The 16,011-nt window shown below is 48.1% G+C and overlaps 1 protein-coding gene across 2 annotated transcripts in view; it reads left to right on the forward strand.

Moving 5' to 3' along the window:
- The window catches only part of PICK1 (protein interacting with PRKCA 1), a 100,145-nt gene extending 85,529 nt beyond the window's left edge, over positions 1–14,616 (forward strand). For both annotated transcript variants that reach the window (XM_044302290.1, XM_044302291.1), the window contains exons 12-13: positions 3,172–3,316; positions 14,034–14,616. In XM_044302290.1, coding sequence (XP_044158225.1) covers positions 3,172–3,316; positions 14,034–14,257 — 369 coding nt within the window. In that variant the 3' untranslated portion in view covers positions 14,258–14,616. The remainder of the gene's footprint in view (positions 1–3,171; positions 3,317–14,033) is intronic.
- Positions 14,617–16,011: the final 1,395 nt, after the last annotated feature.

The following is a 16,011-nucleotide window of genomic DNA, read 5'->3' on the forward strand; positions in this document are numbered from 1 at the left end:
TGACCAGCTTTACCCTCACCCACTATATCCTCTCCTCATTGTCACGGTGGTGAGTGGGGAAAACCCCCCACCGTGCAATAGCTGCTGTTGCAACGCCAGATAGCAGGGAACAGGGAGCTGGACACCTCCTCACGCAACCCTAAGCGCTCTCCCTGGACTCCTAGCGTATGAGCCGCCTCATAAGGTAAGGGGGCTCATACTCTCCAACCTAGGACCCTGCTATCCCTGCTACACCCTAGGCCTGATGACAGGGCAGAGAATGCCTGTGCATCCTCGACACGGATGACTGGCGTCTCCAGAGGCCCAGTAGCTGACAGGGTGCAAGGCAATGGGGGAAGCCGTACGGCAGGTAAGACACAAAGCACAATAACAATGTTATCTACTCTTACCTGCCGCAGCCAAGATGGAAAGAGGCTCCGGGCTTGGAAACCCACGGTCTTGCCTTCGCTTAACCCCTCCGGGTAAGCACGCCCTTTTCAGAGCCATCACACACCATAATCAAACCTCTCAGACAAAACCCACACCACAACTACATACACCAGGTGGGGAGAGGAATGACAAACACACCGGAGGGGACAACAGACACAGCAAGGGAAACAGAAGGGGATTAACCCTTCCAACACCAGTGGAAGGGAGGACAGCAACTAAAAGGGGAAGTGCATACAACTCAAACCCTGTGGACACCAAACAGGGAATGTGCACACATATAAAACACGTTGCCAAGGGCAACCGCACGCATGACTGTTGTCCGCGACAACCGCACCTGAGGCAACCACTAAGTGCCCCCAGCTGCGGTTGACGAACTCCAAAACGCGGGCAACCGCATGCGGCTCCCAAGGAGTCACGACCAAGACCGAGGGTCGTGACACTCCCTCCCCTCAAAGCCCCCCCCAACCGAAAAGGGAGGCTGGTGGGACCAAACAACAGGGAGGGTGGGAGGGGCAATGCCTAGAAACCACCAGTGTCTCCCTCCAGAGCTGCCGCCAACAAACCTGGACCGTACACAACAGCCCCAGGTTGCCAGCCAACAAAGCAGACTGGAAGGGAGAACAACTGAAGGCACTGCCGGATAGATGCCCGTAACTCCCCCCGGAACTGCCGCCAACAGACCTGGACCGTACACAACAGTCCCCAGGTCGCCAGCCAACAAAGCAGTCCGGAGGAGGAAAACAGGACACTGCGTCCAACTCAGGTGGACGTTCCTACTCCAGGTCGCTGCCAGCAGACACTCCCCAACCAGCACACCTGCCGGAACACCGAAGGAATGCTGCCAGCAGACGACCAGAGATAGGAACCCTGAGAGGGACGAGGGGTCACCAACACGGACACGGTTAGCAAGGTGGCGGGGGAAAGCCACCAACCGTGCCGTTAACAGCGAACCCCATAACGCTCTCCCTCCGGAGAACGCGCATGCACCCCAACGGCCTATGGAGGTGCATGCTCCACCCTCTTTCGAGGGACCTGCGACTGCGGAGCCGCTATTTATTATTATGTCACGGTGGTGAGTGGGGAAAACCCCCCACCGTGCAATAGCTGCTGTTGCAACGCCAGATAGCAGGGAACAGGGAGCTGGACACCTCCTCACGCAACCCTAAGCGCTCTCCCTGGACTCCTAGCGTATGAGCCGCCTCATAAGGTAAGGGGGCTCATACTCTCCAACCTAGGACCCTGCTATCCCTGCTACACCCTAGGCCTGATGACAGGGCAGAGAATGCCTGTGCATCCTCGACACGGATGACTGGCGTCTCCAGAGGCCCAGTAGCTGACAGGGTGCAAGGCAATGGGGGAAGCCGTACGGCAGGTAAGACACAAAGCACAATAACAATGTTATCTACTCTTACCTGCCGCAGCCAAGATGGAAAGAGGCTCCGGGCTTGGAAACCCACGGTCTTGCCTTCGCTTAACCCCTCCGGGTAAGCACGCCCTTTTCAGAGCCATCACACACCATAATCAAACCTCTCAGACAAAACCCACACCACAACTACATACACCAGGTGGGGAGAGGAATGACAAACACACCGGAGGGGACAACAGACACAGCAAGGGAAACAGAAGGGGATTAACCCTTCCAACACCAATGGAAGGGAGGACAGCAACTAAAAGGGGAAGTGCATACAACTCAAACCCTGTGGACAGCAAACAGGGAATGTGCACACATATAAAACACGTTGCCAAGGGCAACCGCACGCATGACTGTTGTCCGCGACAACCGCACCTGAGGCAACCACTAAGTGCCCCCAGCTGCGGTTGACGAACTCCAAAACGCGGGCAACCGCATGCGGCTCCCAAGGAGTCACGACCAAGACCGAGGGTCGTGACACTCATCCTTTGTAATTTGTAAGCCCTCGGAGGCAGGGTCGTCTCTCTTTCTGTACCAGTTTGTAACTCATCTTGTTCATGCTTATTGTACTTGTCTTATACAGTATTATGTATTCCACTGTAGGTGAGAGTCTCAAATCCTGTGTTTAGAGTTTCATATGTACAGCATCATGGAATGAATGGAACTTTTTGGAATAATAATAATGAGAGGAGACAGCGTTCAAGTGAAATGTACAGCTACTACACTTTGAATGGAGCTGTGCTTCAGGATCTATTCAAAGTGCTAGTTCTGGCGCTGGAGGGTGCAGGAAACAGCTGATTATTGGAGATCAGATATTTGACTTTTCCTGAGGATAAATCATCAATATTTAAATGAGTTTTCTGGTATTTACATATTGATGTTGAACATCTGCCATCCCCACAGGTCTTCTGTATCAGGCAAACAATGGCATCGGAAACTGTACAGGGGATGGAAGGTTCCGTCCACTGTGTAGTTTCTGGCAACAGTGTACTGCAGGTCAACTCTCATTCAGTTGAAGGGGGGCTGAGCTAAGGTACCCCAGCAAGGCCACTACACAGTGGGCAGAGCCTTCTGCTTCCAGCAGTATCTACTATATAGTTTCCATTTTTGGCTGCTGCCCAAAACAGCTGATCTGTGTGGGTGTCAGACTCTCACTGATCTGACATTGATGATATATCCTAAAGAGAGGTCATCAATATCTAAGTTCTAGAAAACACAGTAGGAAATAATAGAATACAACAGGAAAAGCAGTAGGTTCTTCCAAAGCAAATGTAATACCATATATGTGTTCACGGTAAAAAAAAAAAAAAAAAGGACTTTTTCTTTTCTAGGCATTAGGAGAGCCTTTGTATCGTGTTAGTACAGGAAATTATGAGTATCGCTTGATCTTAAGATGTCGACAAGAAGCACGAGCGCGATTTGCTAAGATGAGAAAAGATGTCTTAGAAAAGATAGAACTTCTGGACCAGAAACATGGTAAGGCTCATGTACTGTCTCTTTTAGATGCTTATTCAAGGCCCCAGTGCTGATCTTGGCAAAAATTATGTCTTCAGTCAGATTGGTCGTAGCGCAGAAACACCACAGTGTAATGCCTTATTCACACGTCAGTGATTGTGAGCCAAAACCAGGAGTGGAGGCTACACACATAGGGCCAGATTTATCATTAGCTCAGGTCAGAATAATGGAGTCAAAAAGTCCCAAAAAAGTCCCAAACACTAAAACTGCGCACAAATTTGTGACTTTTTTCTGCTCTGCACTATGCTCGCCAGTTTTCTGAAAGTGGGCGTGTTTTCTTATGTAAATGAATCTCTAGACAGATTTACTATTAGGACTATTTAAAAAGTCGCAAAAAAGTCGCAATTTCACTCCAGTGAGGACCATGCTTATCTTATGACACTTTTTAATAGAACATGCAACTTTTTCATAAAAATGTGCGACTTTTTAGTAAAGATGTGCGACTTTTGTAAAGCTGCTTACTGACAGATAAACTGCTACCGTCAAACCACATTTATTACAGTCTTAAAGGGCCGATCATAAATCTGACTTGGCTAAAACTGACTTTAGCCATATGTTAAAGTGGAGTGAGTTGTCAGAGTCATGATAAGGCTACTTTCACACTAGCGTTCGATCGGATCCGTTCTGAACGGATCCGATCATAATAATGCAGACGGAGGCTCCGTTCAGAACGGATCCGTCTGCATTATATTAGCATATAAAAGCTAAGTGTGAAAATAGCCTCGTACGGATCCGTCCAGACTTTCAATGTAAAGTCAATGGGGGACGGATCCGCTTGAAGATTGAGCCATATTGTGGCATCTTCAAACGGATCCGTCCCCATTGACTTACATTGTAAGTCTGGACGGATCCGCACGCCTCCGCACGGCCAGGCGGACACCCGAACGCTGCAAGCAACGTTCAGCTGTCCGCCTGTCCGTGCGGAGGCGAGCGGAGCGGAGGCTGAACGCCGCCAGACTGATGCAGTCTGAGCGGATCCGCATCCATTCAGACTGCATCAGGGCTGGACGGAGGCGTTCGGGTCCGCTCGTGAGCCCCTTCAAACGGAGCTCACGAGCGGACCGACGAACGCTAGTGTGAAAGTAGCCTAAATCTGGCCCATAAGGTATAAGGGAAAGATCTGCACCTGTTCTGTGTTTAGAGCCGCACCTGGTTTTGGCTCAAAATCACTGATGGGAATTAGATTGGTCAGTTACCATCATTTTCCATGCAGAAATGACCTGCCATGCTGATTTTGAAATCTGTAGCATGTCAATTGTTTGTGTGGATTTTATGAAAAGGGTGAAATCTAAGCAAAACTGCATCAAAACCCACAAATTCTTAAGTAAAATATGCAGAATTTGGTGTTAAAACACAGTGAAATCCACACTAAAATCTGTACAAAAATTTTGTTTGTAAACCCGCGCCAGTGTGCAAGTACCCTAAGCGTTCTGTCTGTATAAACTGGGGCAATGGAATAGTGGCATTACTTATAGCAACCTGTTAGATTCTCTACATTTTCCTAGCGTAGGTTAGAAAATTAAAGTGATGAACAGATAGGCTGCCTTGTGAACATTTCACTTTTCTCACCCATATTAATTTGGGGACACAGAGACCATGGGTATAGCTATGTCTTCTAGGAGTTGACACTAGATAAAGCTGTTAGCTCCTCCGCTGGCAGCTATACCCCCTCTAGCCTAGAGAGAGAGCTTCAGTTTTTTCTAGTGTCAATAGGAGGCAAGACTTGAATCAGATCGCCTGAAGATTTTTTATTTTAGTAAAAAAGAATTTCCCTTCTTTTTCAGATGGGCAAACAGGGACACCTCGCCTCCCTGTTCTCCCGGGGTCGAGTTGCGCCAGTGCCTCCCCACAGAAGACAAGGTGGACCAGGGCAGCCTCGCTCCCCTGCATCCCTCCAGCCAAGGGGTCACCCATCCAAGCCCCCCTTTCCAGCGTCCTGCCTTTACGGTGCCAGTAGCTGAAGGGGTGACCCTGCTGGACCAGAGGAGGGGTGAAGATGGCGGCAGGAGAGAGAAGAGAGGTGAGTACACGGGACTAGGTGAGTATTTAACCCTCTGGGTTGGTCCCCCCTCCCCCTTGGTGGCAATAGCCTGAGACCAGACAGGGCTTCAGCATAGCCCAGCACCCCTGAAGCATTCCCCTCCGGCACAGGCTGTTTGGTTGATTGAGGAGGACATAGGGGGTTAATAGATGCAGTATGCTTACTGGCGCCAAATTAGGTGGACTATGTAACTCCCTAGTGCCTTATTTACATGCAAGGAGCGGAACACATTCCGCTCACCGACAAGGCGGCATTTCTCCTTCGGGCGCGGATACCGCTTCGGTGCTCCGGCCGTGATTTTTTGCCGCCCTGCTCAAAGAATAGGGCGGCCGTTCACTCATGCGGAGGAGCTCTGCTCCCCGACACCTCCCACATCTACCCCCTTGGAGCGGACGCCGTCGCGCCGCTCCGGAAGGGGTTAACTACAGCGCGATCGGCCGTGCACTGCATCGGTGCTACAGCCCGCGCCTTCTCTTCCTGACCCCCGCTATCAACGGCTTGGCCGGCGGGGTGACGTCCCCATTCAGTCCGGCCAGTCTGTGACACGGCCGGTGCAGCAAGGTTGGGGGGGGAGACAATCTCTGAAAAGCCTTCGTCCCTGGGAAGGGGCGTGAATTCTTCCCGCCCTTCTCTAAAGTCGCCTGCTGAGCCACTGCCTTAACCCTTCAAGGCTACCCACCATTCTTAGGCTGGCACCTGATTATCTGGGGCCCTTCCCCTGAGTACACTGTACATGAGTGGAGGATTTAACCCCTTACTGCCTCTTGTCATGGAGGCCGGTTTCCTAGTTTTATATAAAAAAATAATAATAAAGGATATGTCCGTCCATACGAGCCCCCCACCTCAGCCACATAGTCGCATAGTTCCCAATACCGCCTCCGGGCCGTTTGGTTGATGATTCTCCACCTGCGCAATCCAGTGACGGACCGCTGCAGGATCCCAATCCGTCCTCCTGAACAGTTTGGTTGATGATTCTCCACCTACGCAATACAGTGAAGGACTGCTGCAGGATCCCAATTCTGTCCTCCGGGGCCGTTTTGGTTGATTCTCCACCTGCACTATCCAATGCGGGACCACTGCAGGATCCCAATCCGTCCTACGGGGCTGTTTGGTTGATCATTCTCCACCTGCGCAACTCAGTGAAGGATCTCTGCAGGATCCCAATCTGTCCTACGGGGCCGTTTGGTTGATAAATTCTCCACCTGCGCCATACAGTGGAGGACCTCTGGGATTCCCAATCCACCCTCTTGGTTGTTGGTTAATAATTCTCCACCTGCGCAATCCAGTGGGGTCCGCTGGACTCTCTCATCCACCCTCCGGGGTTCTTTGGTTGATAATGCACCGCCTTCACAATCCGGTGGAGAGACTTCTGGGAGTGTCCGTTCCACCCTCGGGTGGTTTGGTTGATAAGTCCCCGCCTGCGCAGTCCACAACTGCCAGGGGCGAGATTCTGAAGGGTAGCTCTACGCGCAAGTGAACCGCAGCAGGACAATTGTCTCCTCAAATATTTCCGCTCCCCTACTCTTCCTCCCTAAAAATCATGCTCATACACTCCCTCCCTCACTGGGGCGGGTCCGTCCAGAAAGAGGGGAGAATCTCTGATTCGGATCCTGATATGAGGCCGGAGCAATCTTCCAGAGATTGCGTCTAGGTGGCCAGCAGTATGCATCACCCACTTCCTTTGGTGGTGTAACTGCACTACTTCAGGATACAGTGCCTACTTTATACATTATCCCCTGCCATAGGTGGACTAAGTACAATGACTTGGGGTTCGGGACCTGCCATATGCAGATCCATCGGTGGCGCGATGACATTGTCACTGGTTACATTATGTGCTGTATGCATTACCCCCTTAGGTGCACTATTGCACTCCACAGGGTACAGGACTCGCCATATGCGCTAGTTCACTGTAGGCATTCGCCCCCTTCTTAGGTGGGGTATTCTCCCTACCACTGACCAGTATTTGCCGTATGCTCACACCTTCCTTAGGTAGCTAATTACTTTATCATTGAAGACGGTTCCGACTGTCCGCTATTCTTCCATAGGCGGAGTTTTGCACATCACCATGCTTCTGTTGCATTTCCCCCTTCTGCTAGTGATCCACTAGCGGAGAGTAACTAAACATCTTCTGCGGCACTACGGCTCTAGGTGCCTTCGCTTATATCCAAGAGGGCGTGGCTACAGTTGGTTCTCACAGGCGCCCAACACTCTTACCCTAGTGTTATATGGGTGCCACCAGTGGATACGGTGGCTATTCATCGTTACATCCTTCTTTTGGTGCTGGTTTCGCACCTGATTATGACATCCTCTGTCTTCCAGGGGGTACCTAGCATCACTTGTGGGTCTTACAGACCCCCCCCCCCTATCTCCATGGGCCTCTGTTGCTCCGGTCGGTCCTGATATTGTCCGCATCAATACGTAATACATACTCTGTTGTACTTACCTAGTGAGTACGTTCCAGCGGGTCGTCTCTTTTCGCTGACTCTGTATTCTCTATCCAACACTCCCCATTCTCTGGGGAAGTGGTTATGCTGGCGACTCTGATTTAGCTCCTACAGCTTGTTTTCCTCCACAGGTGCGTCTTGTCGCTAATGTTCAAGTTCATGGTCGCTGCAGTTGGACACAGTGCTCCAGACCAAAAAAAATGACCAGGAGCCATTGGCTCCTAAACTAAAAAATTTAGGAGCCAAATTAAATTTTTTAGTCGCCAAATTTAAAATGCATATAATTTTAAAATAAAAGGACTTTGAGAAGATGAGACATGAGACGCAGGTCACAGTAGTGAGCCAGCGCTACATATAGGAGAAAACGGCACCACATACCTCTCACATCCAGGGACATCTTCTGGGGGACAAGGTGACTAAAAATAGCGAATTGCGTGGTTTAGAGGGTTTTTTTCTGTTACGGCCTTCACCGAGCGGAAATATTTTTTAATATTTAATAGCTCACACTTTTTGGGACGTGGCGATATGTAATATGTTTGTTCTTTATTGTTTGTAAATTTTATATGTAAAACTGGGAAGGGGGCCATTAAAACTTTTAGTATTTATTTTTTTTTACTTTTTATTTAATAACCATTTCTTCACTTATGGACTACAACCTGGATCTTTTCATCCCTTGTCCTATTCACCCTGACAGATCTCTATCAGGGTGAATAGGATCTGGCACTGTCCATGCTGCTCTGTGCTCTGTGCACACAGCAGCAGGGAGCTGAACATGGCAGCCAGGGCTTCAGTAGCGTCCTGGCTGCCATGGTAACGATCTGAGCCCCAGCAGTGTAATCTGCCACTGCCACCAATGATGGGAATGGGACCCGTGGCCACCATATAACAATGGGGGGGGGGGGCTTGTGGCCAGTGATAATGGGGGGAGGGGGGAGGCTTTGGGGTGGCGCACTGCACCACCAATGAATGTAATTAAAGAGGACCTTTCGTGGGTCCAAAGAATATGAACTTAGTAGCAGGCGCCCAGGGATCTAAGTGCACTTACTATTATTCCTGGGCGCCGCTCCGTTCACCCGCTGTGTCCTCCGGTATTTTCAACATTCAGAGCAAGGAGGAGGAGACGCCAGTGTCTCACCTTCTCCCTGACAGCAGCGCTGTCCAATCACAGCGCAGAGCTCAGAGCCAGGGAGAAAAAAAAACTCCCTCGCTCTGAGCTCTGATTGGACCGTGCTGCTGTCATGGAGACAGAGAGACACTGGCGTCTCCTCCTCCTTGCTCTGAATGTTGAAATTACCAGGGGGCCACAGCGGGTGAACGGAGTGGCGCCCAGGAATAATAGTAAGTGCACTTAGATCCCTGGGCGCCGCTCTATGCAGCCTACTACTAAGTTCATATTCTTTGGACCCATGAAAGGTCCTCTTTAACTCCTTTATACAATTGTCTGCAGTGGTATCACAGACCCGGCACCCGGCCTCAATAACAGGGCATGCGATCTGTGGCAATTAACCTCTCAGATGTGGCACGGGTGCCGGGTCTGTGATACCGCTGCCTATACTTATGTTTTACATTCATTGGTGGCGACAGCTCCTCCCCTCCTCCTCCCTGCTATCCCCCCATTGGTGGTAGTGGCGGCCGCGTCACAGTGGAGAGAGAGGGACTCCTTCCTTCTCCACTGTGCTACTGAAGAGAACTTAGGCTGCGCAGGATCGCGGCGGTACAGTCGCAAATGGCGACAAGACTAAAAAGTCTTGTCGCCATCTGCAAATTTTCTCATTGGCGACCATTTTGGTCGCCACCTGGAGCCCTGGGACACCCCCCTCTGGTAGGGGTCTAACCCTGGAGCTAGCTTGGCAGTTGCGCCTGTTCAGCGCCCTTCCAGGTAGAATGTTTATGGTAAGCTCCATGTAACTGGGGCAGTGTGGCACCTGGTTTCTATGGAAAGTATCGCGCCTCTCCCTTAGTTTTTGCGTTGCCAGGGCAAGCGCTGGCTACCACTGTGGTAGCGGTATTATATTCCCTACATGCTTGGGTTCTTACTGCACAGCCCCTCGCTAGGCGGTGGACTCTTTAGCACCGGATCGGTGGCTTCTATGGGTGTTTCCTCCTCTGCTGGGATATGGGGCTGGCATTGCAGTGTGACTTCCCTTGCCTGGCTTCCTTCTCGGGCGGAGTTCTTTTGGCACGGCCGCTTGATCTTTGGCTACTTCTGTATAGCGTCGGTCTCTTACAGGGTAGGGTCTTAGACCTAGCCTATTGCTTCTCCTGTCTTTCCCCCTATGGCTCATGGTTCATGGTCACCCCGTATGCCTTGGTAGTTCCTACATTGCTACCTTCCCTCACCTGCATTGCATGGGGTATTTGCTTGGTGCCTTTCTATTCCAGACACGATCTGGTCCCAAATGGTGGGCTGTGCCTCCCTCCACATTCTTCCTCCTACAGGGACTCTTCCATTGGTCCGGGTGTGCTAACGGTATCTGCACAAGGGCTTCCGCCTTCTCTCCAGAGTCAGAGTTCCGGAAGCATCCGCCATGGAGGTCCTGATTCTCCTTGGCGGGAGTTTCTTCCCCTCCTTCTCAGGGTTCTACGGAAGGTCCGGATGGAGGACATTCATACATATTCTAGTCGCTCTGAAACTGACTTGTCGTGCGTGATACGCCGACCTCGTTCTCCTGGAGACGTCCCTTGGTCACTGCCACTCAGAGACGTCCTTCTTTCAAGGGGTTCAGTCTTACATGACCTTTTCAATGACGGCGTGGCTATTGAGACCGCCGTTCTAACGTGGAGAGGGTTTTTCGGCAGATATCTTCCTCACTATCATTAAGGACAGGAAGTCTGCATCGTCAGTATCTATTCTGGGACCTGCAGGTCCTTCTGAGGCTTCTCTGAAGCCAAGACGTTCCTCTCACTTTGGGGTTTTCTCTCTCTCCTTTCTACTTTAAGGGTTGGACCTTTGTTTAGCCCTGGGGGGTTAAACAGGTGTTGGTTCCCTGGTGGACCGTGGGAATCTTCTTTCAAGGAGCGGCACATATGGTTCCTCTGTATCGTCCTTACAGCCTTGGGATCTGAATATGGTTTTCTCAGCATTCCTTCTTCTCCCGAGGGTGGTCTCTGACTTCCATAGCACGTTCCTTTCCTTTGCGCCCTACGGAAGGGAGTCACATTATGGACGTTGTAAGTGCTCTACTTATTATTAGCAGCCTCTAGTCCCTCTCGGCGTACAGACCCCCTTTTTCTCTCCGGTGGGTCATCACTGGGGATTGGCGGCCCCCAAAGGGCGATTGCACGTTGAATTCGGTCTGGCAGTGCTGCAGCTTACGCGCTCGGAGCGGGGTTCCACCCTTAGGTGTCACGGCTCACTCCCCCAAAGTGGTGGGCGCTTCTTGGGCTAGGAGGAATCGCGCTTTGGCTGCACAGTAATGTAGTGTGGATCCGGTCCTCCTTGCACATGTTCGCAAGAAGCTGCCAGGTGCATACTTATGCACCCACTGCGTGGGCAGCGTGGTCTTGCAGGCGCTTGCTTAATGGGTCTGTGGTTTTTCCCTCCCTGTTGGACTGCTCTCGGACGTCCCATGGTCTCTGTGTCCCCCAATGAATATGAGCGAGAAAACAAGATTTTGTAAAACTTACCAGTAAAATCTCTTTCTCGCTCTTCATTGGGGGACACAGCACCCACCCAGTATTGTTGTTCGGCCACAGTTGTGGCTGTTGCTGGTTAGAACCTGGTTCGGTTCTTGGCATTATTGCTGTTCCACATTGTTTTGTTGGTTTACTTGCTTCTCCTACTGCTTCTCACAAACTGAAGCTCTCTCTACATGGCTGGAGGGGGTCTAGCTGCCAGGGGAGGAGCTAACAGCTTTTACTAGTGTCACCGCCTCCTAGAGGACATAGCTATAGCCATGGTCTCTGTTTCTCCTAATGAAGAGTGAGAAAGAGATTTTACTGGTAAGTTTTACAAAATCTCGTTTTTGGCTTCACTATGTTTTAATATTTTAACCACATGCTATAATTTTAGCATTATATAGACAAAAACTACTTGGTTATTCCCATCTAGGGCTGCTCAAGTTTGACAGTGTATGTGACCACCTCTCCATTCAGATGTTCAATTCTTTCCATTTCCTACCATGGGAATCTGAGCATGCCTGCTCTGCAGTTTCTGTAACTTCCATAGAAGTGAACAGAACTCCAGTCAGTGTCCGCCTGCATGCAGCAGGTCGGCAGGGGGCAATGTTCTCCATACAGATGCAGGTCTCAGAGGTGGTATCTGCTTCTACCATACATTTATGGCATATTATGCAGATATGTCATAAATGTGGGAATACATCTTTATCTTGCGTTGGCTTTTTCAGGCAGATTATGAACTGTCTACCAATAATCTATATTGTATTATGTTTCGATGTCTTTCTATACACTTGGTGAGCAGTTGTGACCAGTATAAAACTTTATATAAAGTGGTTATTATCTAGAGATTGCCAGTGTCAGATCATTGGGAGCCATAAAAAGGTGAATGTTAAAAGTTTAGCAACAGAGTTTTTAGTTCAAGGCATTTTGCACATATTTTTTTGGCTTTTAGTGATTTATTTATTTATTAATTTTTTCACCTCACATGAAACGTAAAAAAAAAAAACGTAATGGGCCAAACACATTTAATATAATTCACTTCAGAAAGCTGGTGTACAACTGAAATGTACTCCAGTCTATAGCTGGTGTGCATGTCAGTATTTGGCACACGTCTTAGTACAAGGTATGTGCATCTTACTCCAACAGACTTTTCACTAAGGCCTCTTTCACACGGGGCGAGAATTCTGCGCGGGTGCTATGCGTGAGGTGAACGCATTGCACCCGCACTGAATCCGGACCCATTTGCTTCAATGGGGCTGTGCAGATGATGATGATTTTCACACATCACTTGTGCTCTAAATTGCTCTATATTGTGCGGTTTTCGCGCAACGCAGGCCCCATAGAAGTGAATGGGGCTGCGTGAAAACCGCAAGCATCTGCAAGCAAGTGCGGATGCGGTTATAAGGGAAAATAATAGCATTCTTAATACAGAATGCTAAGTAAATTAGGGATGGAGGGGTTCAAAAAATAAATTAAACTCGCCTCATCCACTTGTTCGCACATCCTGGCTTGTCTTCTTTCCTCTTTGAGGACCTGGGAGAAAAGGACCCTTGGTGACGTGACTGCGCTCATCACATGGTCCATCACCATGGTGATGGACCATGTGAGGAGCGCAGTGACGTTACCAGAGGTCCTTTTCTCCCAGGTCCTCAAAGAAGACAAGCCAGGCTGCGCAAACAAGTGTATGAGGTGAGTTTAATTATTTGTAAAAAAAAATTAACCCCTCCATCCCTAATTTACTTAGCATTCTGCATTAAGAATGATATTATTTTCCCTTATAACCATGTTATAAGGGAAAATATTTAAATTTATAGAATACCTAACCCAAACCCGAACTTCAGTGAAGATGTCTGGGTACCACATTCAGTTTTTTCTCACGCGCGTGCAAAATGCATTGCACTCGCGCGGAAAAAAACGAAGAACGCAATCGCATACAATACTCACCCCACTCGCAGGCAAAAATCGCATACAATACTCACCCCACTCGCAGGCAAAATCTCACGATTTTCCTGCAACGCACCCGCATCCTATCCAGCCCTCACACGCAATGTCCGTGTGAAAGAGGCCTAAAACTGACATATGTAACCAGTCTTTAGTAAATGTGCCTCACTACGTGTATTCATACACTGCAGTTTAAAGATGATAATTAGATCTCCGTACATTGCAGTCATACTCTTTTCAGCCTACAATACTCACTTTTGCAGAGCTGACCCTTTCATTAAGTATTAGGATTTATAAGGTCATATTTTAGCATTAAAATCTGCTTATGTCAGTATATGAGGAATTACCACAAATCTTATTGAATTAAGAAAGTGACTGCGTTTCCTGGCAGTAATACTGGAAATGTACAGTGCCATATTACAGCGCAATGTAGGAGCCATGTATTTCATGCCAGGAACAGCACGACATCATGCTCTGGAAAAGGCTTCCCCGATTTCAGAGGACTGAGTCCAGTGCATACAGCTTTACAGTGCTTCCTAATTATTCTGCTTTGAATAACATCTGTGAATGTATTTTTGGGTTCTGTAATTATATTAATTTTAGAATTTGTTCTTGCACTGCCTCTTCCCTTCAGTTCAAGATATAGTGTTCCAGCTTCAGCGTTTTGTTTCGGCAATGTCTAAATATGATGACCAGTGCTATGAGGTTCTGAAGGAGGCGGATATTTTCCCAATTGAAGTGGACCTGGCCCACACTACCCTTGCTTATGGCCAGAATGATTTATTTACAGATGAGGAGGAAGATTTGGAGAAAAGGAATGAAGAAGAGAAAGGAGAGAAATTAATTGATGATGCATAACATACAAAAAGAAGATTGTAATGCTTCATGGTTTTTGAGTAAAAAGTAATTTATTCTTGGTTTAAAAAAAAAAATGTTGTTCCTGGTTAAGAACTTTATTCACGCAGAAGTACACTTTATAGATGGGGAAGGGGTGGTTGTTATGTACTAAAACTGTATGCTGGTATACAAAGTCGTAACATTTGCTCAAGCAGGCTTATGTGCAACAATGCATTCCTTTTTATGATTTTCCACCGCTCACAGTGCATGGGGGCATGGCCTCCATGGCCCCAACATTTCTTAATTTGTACTCTGTTTACTTCAACTTAAAAGTATATAAAATACCAATCTTTATTAAACGTGACCCAAAATCTCGGAAATGTGGCAAAATAAGTAACAAAATAGATTAAGCTAATTTCTGATGGGCTCTGTGGAAAGCCACAGCTGGAGAGGTTGGAGTAAGCAATTCCTCCACACTGCACTACTGTCCCCCAAAATATAAAGGCTGTAAGTAATACGAGCTTTATTTGATTGGTAATTACATTTTTTGAACCTGCGTGATCATGTATTCTTTGTAAATAAAGCAAATCTCATTGCTGAAATCTCAGGTTGTGTACAATGCAGTAATAGTATTCTTAATACTTGCATTATTTCTTTCATATTTATGTACATACTTTTGAAATCGATAGGAAATAACTTTAATTATTCCATTTATTATTTGATTATATTTTTCTCCTCTTCGCTTGATCATGGGGTATTCATGTTATTTGCCAGCTCTGTGAGAGGGTTTACATTGAGTAATTAGATGTGTGGTGTATTTGATGCGGCTGTCTTCTTTTGATATTATAAATAAAGTCTTTAAAAGGTAAAAAAAAGGGGATTTTCCAGATTGAACATATTGAGGAAGCCATGCCTTTCAAACCTAACCCTGCCCTAGTACATTAGCTGAAAGTTGTCCTAACTTGCCAATTTCAGCTCCACTGGCTGACTAATGTGAATGGGGGTGTCCCAACTTTTGCCTAACGACAATCCATTCTAATAGCCCGCTCTGTAAGTATAATACCTCCTATAGTGCCACCAACGGGTATAATTCCTCCAGCGGTGTAGCTATAGTGGAAGCGGCTGCTACAGGGTCCAAATTCAGTAGGGTCCACCTGGGAGGAGGAATGAAAGATTTTATTGTCAGGACCCTATCAACAGTGTTATACAATGACATTTTATACAGTGGCATGACAGACAGAGTGGCCTTCTGGCCTGGTGTATGAGAGCTATCCTAACAAGCAGGAGCCCAGTCAGTTTTAGTTACGCCACTGTAGTGCCTTGACACCAGTAGGTATAATGCCCCTCTGTAGTGTGCCCAGTAGGTACAGTATACAGTATGTCCCTGTAGTGCTCCCAATACTTATAGTGGCATTCCTATAATTATGAAGCCGTCAACATGGTGCCCCAATAAGTATACTAAACCATGTAGTGTCACAGTTCTTATAGAGCCCCTTTGTAGTCATAGTGCACACCTGTACCATCTTCTCCGATGCCAGTTTGATTTAAAAATAAATAAATAAAATATCACTTGACTTCTCACAGTCTGTGGCCTAAGTCTCCCTTCTGGACTCACAGTCACAGTTTGGCGCAGTGTGCAATGACATCATCATGCTACCCGACACCTAGGGCAGGCAGTCGCCATGATGTCATGACAGCCGGGGCTATTCTACTCTCTAAGGCCTCAGGCCTAGTGACCTGTGGCCTATGAGAATGAGTGGCATGGCAAGGAAACA

The sequence above is a fragment of the Bufo gargarizans genome, chromosome 7, assembly GCF_014858855.1.
Source record: "Bufo gargarizans isolate SCDJY-AF-19 chromosome 7, ASM1485885v1, whole genome shotgun sequence".
Classification (NCBI taxonomy): domain Eukaryota; kingdom Metazoa; phylum Chordata; class Amphibia; order Anura; family Bufonidae; genus Bufo; species Bufo gargarizans.